This window comes from Cannabis sativa, chromosome 6, assembly GCF_029168945.1.
Source record: "Cannabis sativa cultivar Pink pepper isolate KNU-18-1 chromosome 6, ASM2916894v1, whole genome shotgun sequence".
In the NCBI taxonomy this organism is placed as follows: Eukaryota; Viridiplantae; Streptophyta; class Magnoliopsida; order Rosales; family Cannabaceae; genus Cannabis; species Cannabis sativa.
The window spans coordinates 27,095,578-27,112,258 of record NC_083606.1 but is presented as its reverse complement, the minus strand read 5'-3'; the positions used below and the strand labels follow the sequence as shown (position 1 = coordinate 27,112,258).

The window sequence follows — 16,681 nt, the reverse complement described above, 5'->3', positions numbered from 1 at the left end:
GACTCAGAGTCTAATAAATGCTAATTAATCACCAGTATAGAGTTAGAAATAATAAGTAAATAAAAAGAACACCAGGATTATAGAGGTTCGACCCCTTAGATATTAGTAATGACCTACGCTCCTTTTTGTTGTATTGATATTGAGATAATGTTGCGCAGATCAATAAAGAAGACAAAGTGAATTCTAGCTACAACTCTCAAGATGCTTACAGAGAATATTTTTCACAAAAGTACTCTTAGAGTCGAGATAATAATTTCAAGTCCCTTCCCCCTATGAATTCATTAACTATTTATAGGGAGAAGATTGTTACAATTAGCTCCTTAAATGTAGCAACAAAAAGTAAATATCCCTCTATTCTAGGGCGTAGTTACAATCTGTTTGAAACTCCTATACTTTTGAGCTGAAGAGTTAAACACGTATTTGTAAGATGTTGGTTGAGATATTCGTGGAGTTTGTTAAGGAAGAAATCGAAGCCTGTTTGGTCTTGCCCGAACTTTCTGAGTCTATTTCCCTGGCCAGGTGTTGATAGCCTGACTAGGCTCTCTTTGAGACTTATCTTTCTGACGAGATGCAATCTTGCATGGTATGTTGATTTTCCCTTTCTCTGGCCATCATATTGGTAGTCCGGCCAGATGCTTCTTGGAAGGTAATATGCATTTCTTTAATAACAACCTTATGTGGGAACTACTTATCAAAAAAAAAAAAGAAAAAAACCCTTATGTGGGAACTGCCCGACCTACTCTTGCCCGAAAGCTCCACGTTATGCCAAGAGTCAGTTGAATAAAACCACATGTAATTATCACGTCAAGTGGGTAAAAATTAGAATAACAATAACCAATATGAATACAAATTCTAGCACGAATATATGTAGAAAATGTAACTAGTTTTATTACAACACATCTATATGAGATTATTATTAAGTTTTATTTTGACAAAAAATTAGCTCAAATCACTAGTATATTTTTTAAAAATACATGGTTTAATTTGTCATTTAATAAAATAACATGCTTAATGAAATGCAAAACACAAAATCAAAAATATTTTTAAGAAATAATAATAATAATTAAAAAAAGCAAAGACGGTAAAGTAAAGGTTATTAGAGCAATGAAGATATGGAGATGAGAAGGGAAATTCAAATGCCCGCCTCCAAGACCAAACACCTCAGCTCTCTCTTCCGGACCGCTGCAAAAACCAAAGCGAAAGTTAAACCACCTAAACCTTCTTCTTCTTCTTCTTCTACCTCTACCTCTACTTCTACCACCTCCCTCGTCGTCGACGACCCAGCTCTCAAACACTTCGTCTTCTCGGTCCACTCTCCTAGTCCCGACTCCCTCATTTCCAGAGTCCTCTCTGAGAAGAGCGTTAAGATACTTTCACATTCTACTTCATCAGAAGAAGAAAACCCTCCTCAAGAATATCAACCTGCTTTTGCTCTTTCAACTCCGAAAGTGGCACCCGTCCTAGATAATGGTATGGCTGTATAACTTAAACAAGAATTAAATTCTGTTTAATTTTTCTTTTGGGGTTTCACTTCTGTGAAGTTAAGAACGGCCTAAGAAGGTGGAATTTGTATAACGTGGATTATGTTTGCTGTCAGAAAATATCTTACATTGTTAATATATATAAATTTATATATATACTTTTTTTTTTCATCTGACTGAAGAGGAACCAACAATTTTGGATACTGCTACGATTTTTGGTCTGACTACGAGGAATGTGCTCTCAAACAAGATATCTTCTATATTAAATGGTATGTTCTGCTTTTCCATTTACATTGGTTGCTAAGTAATGTAAATGTGTGATAAATCTGTCTTAAAAAGAAGAAGGTATCTAAATTTCCATAGCTTATTTCATAACAAGCGTTGAATGAATGATTAACTTATCATGTAATTGCTACTTTCTTATAAGAAAGTTAGCCTTATTCGTGATGTATTTGTGTGACATTTCTGATTCAAAAAATAAAAAAGTATTGGAGTAATTTTTTGTTTTTTTCTGTAATTTACTCCAGATTCTCCAGAATCAGTCATTTTTTTAAGAGGCTTTAATACATTTAGAAAGCTCTGTTCAATAAGCTTTGTTGACTGACCTTATCCATAATTTTCCTCGAGGTTCCACTATCTTTTGAAGTAACTTACTTTCTGAAAATGAGCATGGGCTTGGTGTTCGTTTCCTTAACTCATTTGCGTGTTTTTTTAAAGTCAAAGTTATAATGTCATTGGTTTGCTCATTTTGCAGCTGATGCTGTGGAAAGTTCACCTGATCAAGAAATTGTTGGTGAAAAGTCGCTAGGGAGAGAATTAGAAATACCATGGTTTCCGTCTATTACAAATGGCCGCATATCAGTGCATCGTAAAGAAGTAGTACGTGAAAGAAAGCAAAAGTGGGTTTATAAATGCACCCAGGTTGGTCGTTTTAATACATTAGTTAAAATGTGTGCTGATAAAGTAGGATCGGACATTGCTGTTGAGATTTTTGGTAAGTTGGGACGAGAAACTGGTGTAAAAGAATACATTTCATTGATTAAGATCTGCATAGAGAAGGCTAGGAGCACCACTGACGAAGAGGTTGCTCTAGAACAGATCCATAGGGTTTTTCGTTTTTTTAAATCAATGACGGAAAAAGGTTTTCCACTAGAAGAGGAAACTTATGGTCCCTTTCTAGCTTACTTAATTGACATGGCTATGGTTGAAGAATTTCATTTCTTTTGTGAAGTTATCACAGATGCAAATTGTATTTCATTTTCTAAGTTAGGCTATTATGAGATGTTGCTATGGATCAAAGTCAATAATGAAAAAAAAATTCAAGAGCTGTGTCATTACATTGTCAGCAAGGAAGGTCAAGCCAAGTCTAGCTTACAAGGTTTGTGTTTCTGCTTTCTAGGCTAGCTTTTTGTTTTTTTGGTTCAAGGTTGACTTTACTTCTATGGAAAGGCACCAGTCTCTGCAATTAGGTTTTTTAGTTACGTATTTATATTTTCTGACAAAGTATTAGTACATATTTCCTTTACTAATTGATCTATAATAAAATACTTGATAGATCCTTCATATGATATTTCCTTTACTGATCCAGGATTGAGCTATACTTCTGTAGATGACATTGTTGGAAATTATGGTGTCGTGTTTGAGTCTGTTGTGTATCGTTTAGTTTATTGAAATATTTACTCCTGCCTGACAGATTTCTTTGAATAATTGATTTAGGGCTTGGGGTTGCCTTTTGGCTTCATAATGTAAAGTGCTTTAAAGGAATTCTATTCTCTAGTTTATTAAGAGAGTGAGGTTATATATTTAATGTTTGCCATATTGTTTGTTTATGTATGTATCACATTTTATTGCTGTGATACCTGTGGTTTTCCCACAGCCTTGTATATCCATTCTGATTTATGAAACAGTTTTGTTTAAACAAACTGTTCCAATAGTGATACATGTTATCCTTTACTTTTAAATTCTGTCGTGCATTTGGGTCCTTTCTTGCTATTGTTGCCTTTTTTAGATACCTTACTGGCTTTAACTTGTGATGCAGAAAATTACTTGTTAGCACTATATGAAGGAGGGCGAGATGCGGAGCTTTTGCAGCTATTAAAAATTGTAGACATTACACAATTCTCTTCAGTGGACTGTGTAGATATTATCTTTAAATCATTGGGAAAGCTACAACTGGAGTTGCTTGCGGAGAAGTTCTTTCTTGCACTTAAAACTCACGGTATGATCATGAGCTGGAATTTTCCTATCAACCCTTGTATCAATTCATCCCTTTAGAATTCCTTCCTTCTTAATGGAAACACAAGCAATTGCTGAACTTACTTCCGGGCACGCCATGAACTTATGTCATGTGGTTTCATATTTGTAGGCATCTGAGGTTTTTTCTTCCTGAAAACTAAAATTATTTATTCCTCAAGGGGTTTTACCAACTTCCTAATAATTAACTCACTTTCTATATGCACCAAGCCTTGTATTTTGTCTCATCAGATATGAGCGCAGGATGTACATGTCTCATTTTGCTGTTTTCTTCAACCCCCCACCAATTATGACTTCTAATACAAGAAAAAAAGTGAAACTCTAGAATTGCATTTAAATGTATGTCAACCATGACTTAATATTTTTTTATAGATCTGAGGCTTAGGTTGGTTTCTTAGGTTTTGGGTACTTTGCTATTAATAGATGTAGTCATGTCGGTCAAATTGCAGATTCTGGACAAGAAAATTTTACACATTTGCTCTACAGTTATGCTGTTGGCGATCCAAATTTAGCGGTAAGGATCTTCTTATGAATGCTGCTAGTATTTACTAATTCCCTTGAGCCCACCTGTGTAAGAGGCACTTCTGCTTTTCATGCAGTTTGCTTCTGTACCAAATAATGCATTCTCTTCATATGTATTGAATATTTTGAACTTCTCTTGTCTTAGATGGTGATATCTTGGGGTTTTGAAAGATAAACAGGCTGAATTAGATAGAATAGTTAATTTTTCTCTCAACTTTTGGAGGACAAGTATTCTAAAGAATAGGTTGGAACATTAAAGAGACTTTTATTTCTACAGCTGGGCATTTATTTATTTATACATAGCATACTTTTATTCTTAATGCAAATTTTGATGTACAAATATGATAGAACAACATTGGTATTTTTTATACAGCAAGAAGTTCCATCCCTGACGACAAGATTGAAAATATCGCATTGTTAAACTCTTTTATGTTCACAGCCAAAGAAACCCAAACATTAACCTTATCCCATGAAAAGGCACTACCCTATTCACAATCTTTAGAAGCTCTTTTGTCTCTTCACGACCAACATATAACTGCACTTGCTACATTCCAAATCTTTTTCTGGGCTTTTACTGTAACTTTTGAAGTTTCCTTAGGCAGTAGGGCCAGTAATTGGAACCTTAAAAGGCTCGCAAATTATAACATTACTCGAGTCAAGATGCTGAACAATTAAGCAAATAAGATGCAATGTATCATGTATGCAGAAGTATGACCTATGCTGAACATTTAAAAAGATGCTGAAGTATGCTTTACTAATAAATCTTGAGTGATATTCGTGATGTCTTAACACTACCCTGGAAACTCTGATTAAGATTAGTTCTTCCTATTAATGTGGCTGTCAACGTATTTATGTATAATGTGGTATTGTAATATTGTGACACAAGACTATGCTATTTTACGTTTAATTACTTTTTGTTGGGCATTGAAGGTTGAAGATGTCATCTTAACGTTCAAAAACTTGCACTCTAAATTAGAGGTGACGCCTTCCAGTGCATCTTATGAAAAGCTTGTCAAATACTGCTGCGATTTACGCAAGGTAAGATTAATCTATTGACTTGACTAAATACAATTACAAGATATTTCTTCTAAAATATAGCTCCCCATTTTATTTTATTTTGTCAGGTATGTTGAAAATAGTAATCTCTTTGCTTACTCAATTAATGATTATGTTTTGTAAACTTTTCCCTAGTTTGGAGATTGATTTGAGATTACTCAATGTGTTAAATTTTTTTTAATATAGGTGCATGCTGCTCTTGGTTTAGTTGATGAAATGTGTGAAGGAGGTTTGACTGTCTCCACAGAGGCAATAAACAACCTTTTGCTTGCTTGTGGACTAAGCCACAATTTCAACCTGGTAAACTTTTTGTTTATTATTTTCATATGTATAATGAATACTCATTTTTTTTCCAAATGAAATACTTTTAGTCTTTTGTTTCTGAAAAGTTGTGAAACTGAAAATTTTCAATTGGGAAGAACTTTCTCACTTTTCATGACCATTGTATCTAATTGTAATTTGTAGTAGCTACTTGGAAAACTTCATGTGAAAGGCACTTGTACCCCAAAACTACAGTTGGTCGAAGCCTTGGTTAATACACTGATTATAATACCTTTGAAAACAATGTCCTCTCTCTCACCCTTATATATATCTTCTGTAGAAAGGGATCCAAAAAGAAGAATAAATTAAAAAACATAGACAAGAAAAAATAAAATAAAAAATAATGACAATGATTGGCTATTTTGGAACTGAAGATCTACATTTTGTTGACCTCGTCATATTGCCAATTTGTCCTTAGTCATGTTTGTTTGATCTTTCTTTTTGGATTTCATTCGTAAAGTTCTCAGTGGAAATGTCTGTCTTTATAATTATGGATTTGCATTAGTTGTATTGCTTTAATATAATGTTGACTTTTTCTTGTGTTCTGCTTTCTTCTCTAGGTTCATCGAGTGTATTCTCTGATCTGTCATCACAACTTACAATCAAATGCTGAAACTTTTAGGATGATGATAAGTTTGTGCGTGAGAATGAAAGATGTAAACACTTGCCTCTGTTTCTGTTGCCTTGCAATTATTTAGCCCAAAGTGTTGGGTTTTGAGGTAATTTAGTTTTGTAGATGGCTGGTGCATACAACCTACTCGGCGATTTGGAGAAAATGAAAATGGTGCCCACTGTCAACATGTATAATGTTATAATGGCAGGATATTTCCGCGAGGTATTATTTCTGATTCATCATATGTTTTTGTTGGATGAGCGTACATGCTTATATGTATTTTTAAACTTACGAACATATGCAATATGCATATGCATATGGTAGAAACTAACCCAGAAACTCAAATGAATAATCTAATCTCTGTGTTTATTTATTGATATCAAAGATGATTTACAAATGGTTCCAAGTTATTCGGGACAAATTGGCATGTCCACAAGAGTTTTGCTCTTACTCTTTATACAAAATAATTAGATGAAAAAGATTGAAAGGCCTAAGCTAGTATTTATACACTCCTATAGGCTATAGGATAGAGAAATAATGTACAGAACAAATTGACATAACACACTTGGTGACTAAGGAAACTAATTACGAAAGAATTCCAGGTCTGCAACCAACATCAATTAACTAATTCATATGTTAATTGCTTTAGTTTTATTCCTTCTATTGTAGGTTAAGCGTATTGTAGGCATAATGACATTTAAGAAATAAAAGTGATATGTATATATATTATGTAATTTGATTTTCACATACATGCTTATTTTGCAACAACAGTCCAAAGTGGTCACACTTCTTAAAAATAGAGATTGAAAAATTGAACCCTAAATTCTACTAGTGTTGAAGATAGCCACTCTCCCCCCTTCCGCTTTCCTTCCCGTCTTATAGGTTTCAAATCTAAACTACAATGGTTTAGTTGTCCTTGAGTTCTATGATAAGACATAGAGGGTATTTTGGGGGGCACTGATGGGTACTATACACTTGACATGTTTGTAGCTATTCACGTGGTTGGGGATAAAATTTAGTGTTGAGAATGATTATGTAGAGTGTGCTGAGAGAAGTTAGTTACATGGCATTTTGGGTATTAGCTATTAGGTGATTGGGTGTAAATATCGAGAGTGAACTTGACAAAGGTCATGGAAAATATGTATTTTGAAGTTGAGAGCATTTGCTCTTTGGGGAGAGATTCCAAGTGTCTTGAATATATGGTTTTGCAGTTTTATTTTTATCTTCTTGCAATATAAGTCCATTTGGTCTGCTTGAAGTGCACATCCTTTGATACTTTTCTTTCTTTTATTCTGCAGAAAAACTTTAGCGGGGCTTTGATGGTTCTCAAGCAAATGGAAGAATCAAAAGTCAAACCGGATTCCAAAACTTTAAGCTATTTAATAAGCAATTGTGTTTCTGAAGAAGATATTAATAAGGTATAAATTCTTTTTGTAATTAGTAAAGATTGAAACGATTCAAATTGCACACACTTCTTTACACACAATGACGTGTGAATAATCCCAACCACAATTAAAAGTGATGTGATCCCCACTTAAAAATATCCCTTTTGAGACTTTCTATCATTACTCAATTGAAATAGTCATGATGTAGTGAATGATATTTTTTGGAACATGTTTTGCAATGAAAATAGTGCGTGGTCTAGACTTTTATGGCTCTTTCCACCTAATTTTTGGCAATCATATTTTGTCTTGAGAAAAGTGATAAGCTTTTTCTTAGTTAGAAATTTTCTTATCTTAGAACAGAAGTTGTAGTAGATAATATGCTGAAGCCATTTTTTTTTCTTAGGAATGATCGAATGATTTTTGTAGTAAAGGACATTATCATGCAAGTGAAGCTGTGGTGGTGGTATCTTGCTTGAAGTTCCTTTTCGTAATTTCTTAAGGAAAGGGTCATCGGCCCGTGACCATGTTAATCAAAGTTGGATCTAGGGTTGTCATGAGAGGGCATCGCCATCGACCACCCTATTACTTGCACCACTTTTGCTATCAATGTCAAAATTGATTCCCATCAATGTGGAGACCCACTTCTGATATTCAGAGCCAATAACCCGTTGTTCCAGTAAGTATTTTTAACTTTGCTAGTCTGCTTGTGCCAGAAACTTGCGCCCCAATAAGTAAGGACGCCATTTAGCTACCGCATAGACTATGACCATCAACTCCTCATAGATAGATTATTTTCTAGCTTACAATCCCAAAACCTAGTTGAACTATGCAATTGGCTTTTGATCTCTGAGAAAAAAAACACCCAATCCAAAGCCTGAAGCATCTGTTTCTATAAAGGGTTTGGAAAAATGGGAAGGGGGAGTACCAGAACGGTAGTCATGGCGGTTTTGAGTGTTTGAAAGGCTTTCTCCACTTTCAAATTTCCAACCAAAATATTTTTTGAGTTGATTTATCGAAGGCTGAGCCACTCTAGCATAGTTGGCTACAAATTTTCTATAGTATCTTGTGAGACCAAAAAATCCTTTTTACTCCAATTTTTTTGATGTACGCTAAGCTTGCATGGCCCAAAAACTTTTAGGATCAGCAGCTACCCCGTCTTCAGAAATAATGTGCCCAAATATGAAATCTTTCATTGGCTGAAATCACACTTCTTTTGGTTGACAACTAGCTGATAGTGCGCCGCTAAGGTATTCAACACAAGGTCTAAGTGTTGGATGTGTTCCTCTAGCAAAATCATTCTATTTTTAGTATTATTCTTGTGTAGTTGTAAATCAACTATTGTAATTTATTGATTCCCTATTTTTAGGGTATAGTTTAGAATTTTAGTCTGTCATTATTATTTGATGTTATTTCCCTTTTAAGAGATCCTTGTACATGTTAAATACATGGTTTTGTATGAGAAATAATATACAAGAAATTACCTTCTTTGTTGACTTGGTATCAGAGCCAACGCACAACCCTAAACCCTAATCGTAGCCTGCTTTTCTCTAATTCCATTCCACCATGTCTGATAGCAGCGAGTCAAACACCACAAAAATCAATCCCTCTGTGACCACTATTGTTCCAGCCAAATCTACCACTGTTGAATCCCACTCGTCCAAATTACTACTATTCGCTTGAATGGTGACAACATTCTGAGATGGTATCAATCGGTTAAGATGTATATGAGAGGTTGAGGACAGATGGGGTATTTGAATAATGAGAAGAAGGCTCCAGCAAAGGCAGATCCAACCTACAACACTTAGAATGCTGAAAATTCTATAATTATGGCATGGCTTGTTAATTCCATGGAGGATATCAACTCGAACAATATGTGCTATCCTACAACAAAGGAACTATGAGACAACGTTATCGAGATGTATTCTGATCTCAAAAACCACTCTCAAGTATTCGAATTGAACCTTAAACTTAGAGAAATCAAGCAAGGGGAGGACAATTTACGAAGTATTTTAATTCACTGAAGCATATATGGCAAGAATTGGATCTCTTCGATACCTATAAATGGAAATCTGTGTAAGATGGTAAACACCATAAGAAAACAATTGAGAAAACCCAGATTTATAAATTCTTGTCTGATCTCATTGTTGAGTTTGATGAGGTAAGGGGGAGAATTATTGGAAGGCAACCCTTATCTTCTATTGGTGAAGTTTTTTCTGAGGTTAGAAGAGAGGAGAATAGGAGTGTTATGCTGGGAAAAAGGTTATTGACACTACTATTGAAGGATCAACCCTTGCTGTTGGAGGAGGCTACAGTACGAACACTTCACAACTGCCAAAACTTTATGAGAAACCCCATGTTTGGTGTGATTTCTGTAATAAACCTCGCCATACTCGAGATACATGCTGGAGAATCCATGGAAAACCAGTTAATTGGAAGAGCAAGGCTGAAAGAAATAGCTGCACCCCTACTGCAAATGAAGTCGAGGCTAGTCTTTTCACTAAGGAGCAGATGGCTCAACTTCATGCATTGTTGAAATCCACTTCGTCCTCATTCGGTATTCTTGTTCCTAATGTTTCTGTTGCACAATCAGATGAAGAAATAAATGCTTTAAATTGTTTCTTTCCAACTTATGCTTCTCGGGTAATTGACTTCAGAGTTTCTGATCATATGACAAATTCTTTTAATTTGTTTTGACTCCTATATACCTTGTTCAGGTGATAAAAAAGTTAGGATTGTTGATGGTAATTTCTCAGCTATTGTAGGAAAAGGTCTTATAAGATTATCTAAAGGAATAGATCGTAAATCTGTTCTTCATGTTCCTAATCTAACCTGCAATCTTCTATCTGTGAGTAAATAATCAAGGGATTCTAATTGTTGTGTAATCTTCCATGAATCTTGTTGTCTTTTCCAGGACCAGAGTTCGGGGAAGACAATTGACAGTGCTAGGATGATTAATGGTCTCTATTATTTTGAAGATAATATTTCTAAGAATAAAATTGCTCAATAGCTTAGTAGCATCAGTTCTTCTGTTTATGATCAAATAATGATTTGGCAATATAAGCTAGGTCATCTTATTTTTTCTTATTTAAAACATTTGTTTCCCACTTTGTTTATAAAGTTGGATCCTTTGTCTTTTCAATGTGAGAGTTGTTTATTGGCCAAAAGCCAACTCAAATCTTATATTATAATTGTTTATCATTCTTCCAAACCTATTTTATCTTTTCATAGTGATGTTTGGGGACCATCTAAAGTCACCATTAATTTTGGAAAAAAATGGTTTGTAACTTTTATAGAAGACCATACTTGTCTTTGTTGGGTTTTGTTGACGGTAAGAACTTGTCAATGGAATGTTAAAAACCAAATGCAATATTCAGAACTTGGAATTGAAAACAATCAAATAAAACTCTCCCACTCTCTCCAGAAAATCATTGTTCTATTGATTTTTTTTCCAAAAAAGTCCCCTTTACAAATACATTAAAGGACCTATTTATAATGGGTCTCGTACAATTTTGAATTACATGTGGTCCCCTAGTTTAAGGATGCAAGGTTGCTTTCATATTAGGAAGATCAGCATGTCAGATGGTCTGACGTTTCTGGCACTTTTAATATGACATAAGCTCTCCCTACCATTTGTACTTCGAGTGAAGTAGGCTTTGTCTCCATTATCCGTACTTGCTGTGTGGTTGCTATCTTATCTGTGGCACCCTTGCTCAAATGACCTTGGGTCCCATTGATCGATGTGCCCTGACACCACTTGATAGGAATATCTTAGCACTTTAGTACAAATAGTAGCAAAGAAAGAAATAGTAAAGATAAAGGAGCAAGTGGATTGCTGGGTATTCGAGAGACCCAGGTCTCTCCCAAGAGCTAAAGCTCACATAACTTAAATGATTCACACCCACAACCCTTTCTAATACACTGTTATATACTATCTCAATACACTGTTATGTACTAGAAAATTTGAGAGAAGTCCGATGGTAACTTGAAATCCGCTGCCTGAAATGAAGCCACTGCAATCACCTCTTCTTCAATGTCTTGTGCTATCTCCATGGCTTTATCCACATTTCTTGGTCGCTGCACTCTTAGTTTTGTTCGAATTGTAGGTAGTAGGCCATAGATAAAAGTCCCAAGTTGCACTTCCAAGGAAATGTTGTCTAGGGGAGCTAATAATCTAATGAAAATTTCTTATATTCTAGGACCTAACCTTCCTGTTTCACTGCCAAGAACTAATCATATAGTGATCCCGTTTCAGTGTCGTGGAAATGGCATAATACCAAGCATTTCATCTCTTCCCAACTCAGAGTGGCTCGTATCTTATTCTCATATTGATACCATAGAAGGGCATCTCCCAAAAATGAAATAAACGCTGCCTCTATCTTCTCTCCCTCATCATAATTGTAACAAAGCAAATTATTGCGCTGCTCGCATTATCCAGCCAGCTGGGTTTCTCCATGAAAGGTGGGCATTTCCAGTTCTTGATTCACTGCTCATGATGCTGATTGACCCCCAAATGATATCTTTCCGTCATTGAATTCCCCGCGTGCCTGGTCCCTCTCAAATCCGCTCCTGTGGCTGCTATTTGAGATTCTTTGTCACGGTCAGATGTGGAAATCCTGACATGGTCTTAATTTTCTTGAGTGTCTTTTTGCCTTTTGCAGCACTTTCTTGGAGGTTCTTGATGTTTTCCTTGTCGTTGTTGATTATCAAAGAAGAGCTGAAGTTGTTGCTGCCATTACCAACCCATGTCTTGGATGGATTCTCTCATGGCTGTCATGTCTCCTTTCAAAGTTTCAATGTCGCCTTCCATCATGGTAGTTGCATCTGTCTTCTTAGGTTCCATATCCACGCTCACTGAACCAATTTGATAAAGCTTTTATTAGTTAGAATCTTCCTTATTAGAACACAAGCAGTAGCATAAATAAACTTGATCTTTATTAATGAAAAACACCAAAATTTACACAATTGCAAGCTTTCGAGAGGCTTGCTCTCTCCTATTCCCAATAATCTAAGAGAAATGGGGCTCTCCACAGTGAGTGTAATCTCTAATTATTCCATAACCCCAATGAAAACTATTCTCATCTATATTCTTTTTTTTTTCTTTGAAAGCAATGAACAATTTCATTGAAAATATAATCATATATATAGTCTTAGGTACACTTAATCCCAGTCCACTAAGCTACAATTACAATAGTACCCTTCATTGAAAGACCCTAAGTGGAGGTTTATCAAAAAGGTAAAATTTTACCCTTCTTTCAAATATAAGTGGTTTATAGTTCAATCTGGAATAAAAACACAATAAACTGCATAATAAATAAAAGATGTTTAGAAGCTTCAGTTGTTACAAAGCCATATTATACTTGGTAGTCTCTAAATGTTTTGCAAACAAATTTTTATTTGAAAAATATTTTCTTTGTTATTGTGTATTACAGAATAGTTTTGAATTTACTTTCGAACAACATTTGTGCCTTCATGTCAATTGTTACAGAAGTTATTCTGTGTTAATGTTTGTGGAAAATTAAGCCACCGTTTGATTCGAGTTTGATCTTAAGAGGTGCTGATCTGTATATTTGCTTATAGTACTGTGAACAACTGAAGCATTCTGGAATCCAAGTTACAAGGGATGTATACATGGCGCTCATAAATGCATATGCAACTTGTGGACAATTTGAAAAGGCAAAACAGGTATTGCGTAGCAATTTTCTTGTATTGATTACCAATTTGGTATTGTATATGAGTAACAGGATATCTTTTTAAATGTTGGGTACCATTGAACAATGATTTTAACATCGTTTTGTTTCCTTACAATGGTAATAACTACTTGGTTAAAGTATTTATTCGGCTATACTCTATCAAATAATATACATATGCTAATGACCAATGTACAATGTAAGCTCCTTTGATTGCATTGTGTTTAATCTAATATGAATTTAGTATTAAATTCTTCCTGTTCCTGCCACTTTGAGTAGCATCTTCCTCGAGTTTTTGTGATATAAACTTTACATGAAGATAAGTAGACAATGTAAGCTCCTTTGGTTTCTAGCTCTTTCTTGCACTCATAACTATTAATGTATGTTGTGATATTAGAGTTACCTTATTATTTTGTAGATAGCCTCAGAAAAATGGGTTCCAGCAAATCACTTGACAGAAGTTAAGGGTGTGCTTGTCCAAGCACTTGCATCACATGGGCGAATCTCCGATGCCCTCAATATGTATGACAAGATGAAACAAGCTGGATGCAGTTTAGGTCCCAAAGCTGTTATAAGTCTTATTGTGAGATTCTAGTTAATGTTTTGTATATTTTGTTTTCTTTTTATAGCATATTGCTACAAGAGATTTTTGGAGGTACTAGTATCTTGAGACTGGCTTAATATTTTCCACCTTTCGACCATTTGATAGCTTCTCTTCCATTTGTTAGGAGCATTATGAATCTGATGGAGGGTCAAGTACATTAATTCAGTTACTAGAGGAATTGAATGATCCTGAATATTGGTTTGATGGTTGCTGCCGAGTCATTTTATATTGTGTTCGATACAAAAATTTAAGGTCCATTGATTTCAAACTCTGTTTCAATATATATATATATATATATATAGATAGATATACACACATATTGCTTAAAATATTTATATGTATATATATATGTATATATAATGATACTAGCTGACACAGTTTCTTTTCCAGTGCTGCAGTTGATTTGCTTATGCAACTCAAGCATAAAGCCTGTTATGATGATGATATGCTTCTAGAAGCTTTCCTTGATGAGGTTTGATTTTATTGTCATCTTTTATTGTAGCTTTGATTGTTTCACTAAGGTACTAGTTCATGTGTTTACCAAATGCCTCTCAAGTTATGTCCATATACTTCAGTCTTTTCCTCTTTGATCATGAAATTGCACAAACTATAGATCATGAAATTGAACAGTGTAATGATTTGTAGGAAGTATTACATTGAACAGTGTAATGATATAGTACCAATGTGCAGGTGTTTTGCCTAATTGGAGACTTGGAGTCTACACATTTACAGATAGGTCTGGAATTACTTAAAGTTGTCAAGGAAAATCTTGGTCTCTCGCCTCCACGAAAATGTCTAGATTTTCTTCTCCATGCTTGTGCTAACGCCAAAGATTTGGATAATGCCCGTTTGATTTGGAAGGAATACGATGCAGTCGGCCTTCCCCATAACATTTTAAATTTCATTAGGTAAATAACCAATTAAATTCTCACATTTTATAGTTTTTCCTTTTAACGAATTCCTTTGCTTTTCCTGCATGAGCAACGATTTTTATTAACCTCTATCTATGTTGATGGATTTTTATCTTGAAATACTTCCAGGATGTATCAAGCTCTGTTGATTGCAGGGGACCATAAGGCTGCAAAGATCTTGCTTACTAAAATTCCCAAGGACGATCCCCATGTTCGACTTATTATCAAAGCATGTCAAACAACGTACTCAGAGTCCATAAAAACAAAAACCAATACAAAGAAAATGAAAACAGAAAAGAGATGATCAAATGCATATGCCAAGAGAATAGGGGGAGAGCACAAATAGCAAAAAAAAAAAATAATTTGGATGCTGTTTTGTCCTAATTCGTCAACCCATTGATTTAAATGGGGTTATAGTACGTTTGAATGTAGCCACTGTAGTTAGCAAGTGCTGTTCAACCAATTTTCAGCTGAAAAAATTTCTGTTCAAACAATGAGGTACCTTAATTTTTCATAATAAAATAATGAGGTACCCGTTTTAATTCAGAAGCTTAAATCCACTGGTGTCTTCTCCTACCAAACATTCCAGCTGAAATTTATTGTTTTTTTAGGTGAAAGTTGAATTTTGGTGAAAAAAGAAAAAGGCAAATGTAAGAAAGAAAAAGTAGAAATAAAAAATAATAAATTCTTTCGTATTAAAAAAATTGCATGAAAAATACTCTATTCTACAAAATTTCTATATCAAATTTAAATTTTTTTTTTTTTTTTGTTCTCTACACTTTTTTTTTTTTTTTTTCTTATTTACTTTTTTTTGCCAAAATTTAACTTTCAAATATAGCCTTATAGTACATACAGAACATTGTAGAGTACTCATTATCTATTAACAAAATATCTATTTAATATTTACAATTATACGCTATATCTTTTGTTTGTATGTTTTTGTTTTTTTTTTAAAAAAAATTAGGAAATAGCTCGCGTGCGGTATAAGAAGATTTCACTTAACTTTATGGAAGAGTGACAAAACTTGTCATCGTGTGTTATGTTTGTGTTATATTTTATTTGACATATTTTTATATTTTGTATTAGGATTTCAAGATTCAATTTGTCACAAAAAATGGTAAAATTCTAAAGTTATATAAATGGCATAAAATTCCAAATGAGTTCACCAAAATTAATCTAGGGATATTAAAGGGAGTCAATCATCTCAAAAAATTTCAAAAAGGTCATTAATCTCATGAAAATCTCAAAATGATATTTTTACCTAAAAAATTTAAAATTGCACTAAAATTCAAAGCCTTAATAAATTAAATGGCATTCAAAAAGAGATCATATTCATCTCTTAATCACCAAAGCATCACAACATATGAACTAAGTTTGATTTGTTCCCATTTGGGATACATAGGCAACTTAATTGTTGAAATTAGTTACAATCACAAATTCTCGAAATCTCAAACGAAGTCATTCACCTCATCAAATTCCAAATCAAGTCATTCACCTCAAAAATCTCAAGTGAGGTCATCTACCTCAAAATATTAAAGTGAGTTAATTCTCCACAAAATTTTTGAAGATACAAATTTTTTGAACGTTTGCAACTACCTTTAACTTGATTCCAATAAAAGAATACGTATGCAACTTAGTTGCTAAGGCTAAGTCACCGATACTGGAAAAAAGTATAAAATACAAATCTCAAAATTCCATAAAAAGTCATACACCTAAGAATTTTTCCAAACTTTTAAATAACAATGAATTCTTGAAAGTGGTCATATACAGGAATTTTTATATTCAAATTTTAAAATACCTTATCCCGTACTACAAGTGGCTTGATCCTTCATAAAAAAAAGTATGTAG

At 34.1% G+C, this 16,681-nt stretch overlaps 1 protein-coding gene across 1 annotated transcript; it reads left to right on the top strand.

Moving 5' to 3' along the window:
- The first annotated feature begins 1,077 nt into the window (after positions 1–1,077).
- On the top strand, positions 1,078–15,393 carry LOC115724932 (pentatricopeptide repeat-containing protein At4g04790, mitochondrial). Its single transcript, XM_030654307.2, has 16 exons — positions 1,078–1,470; positions 1,664–1,750; positions 2,236–2,859; positions 3,520–3,699; positions 4,184–4,248; positions 5,187–5,294; positions 5,499–5,612; positions 6,194–6,289; positions 6,370–6,468; positions 7,545–7,664; positions 13,209–13,313; positions 13,737–13,901; positions 14,047–14,174; positions 14,313–14,394; positions 14,613–14,830; positions 14,963–15,393. The coding sequence occupies exons 1-16, from the start codon at positions 1,113–1,115 to the stop codon at positions 15,135–15,137; spliced, it is 2,724 nt and encodes a 907-aa protein (XP_030510167.1). The 5' UTR covers positions 1,078–1,112; the 3' UTR covers positions 15,138–15,393.
- Positions 15,394–16,681: the final 1,288 nt, after the last annotated feature.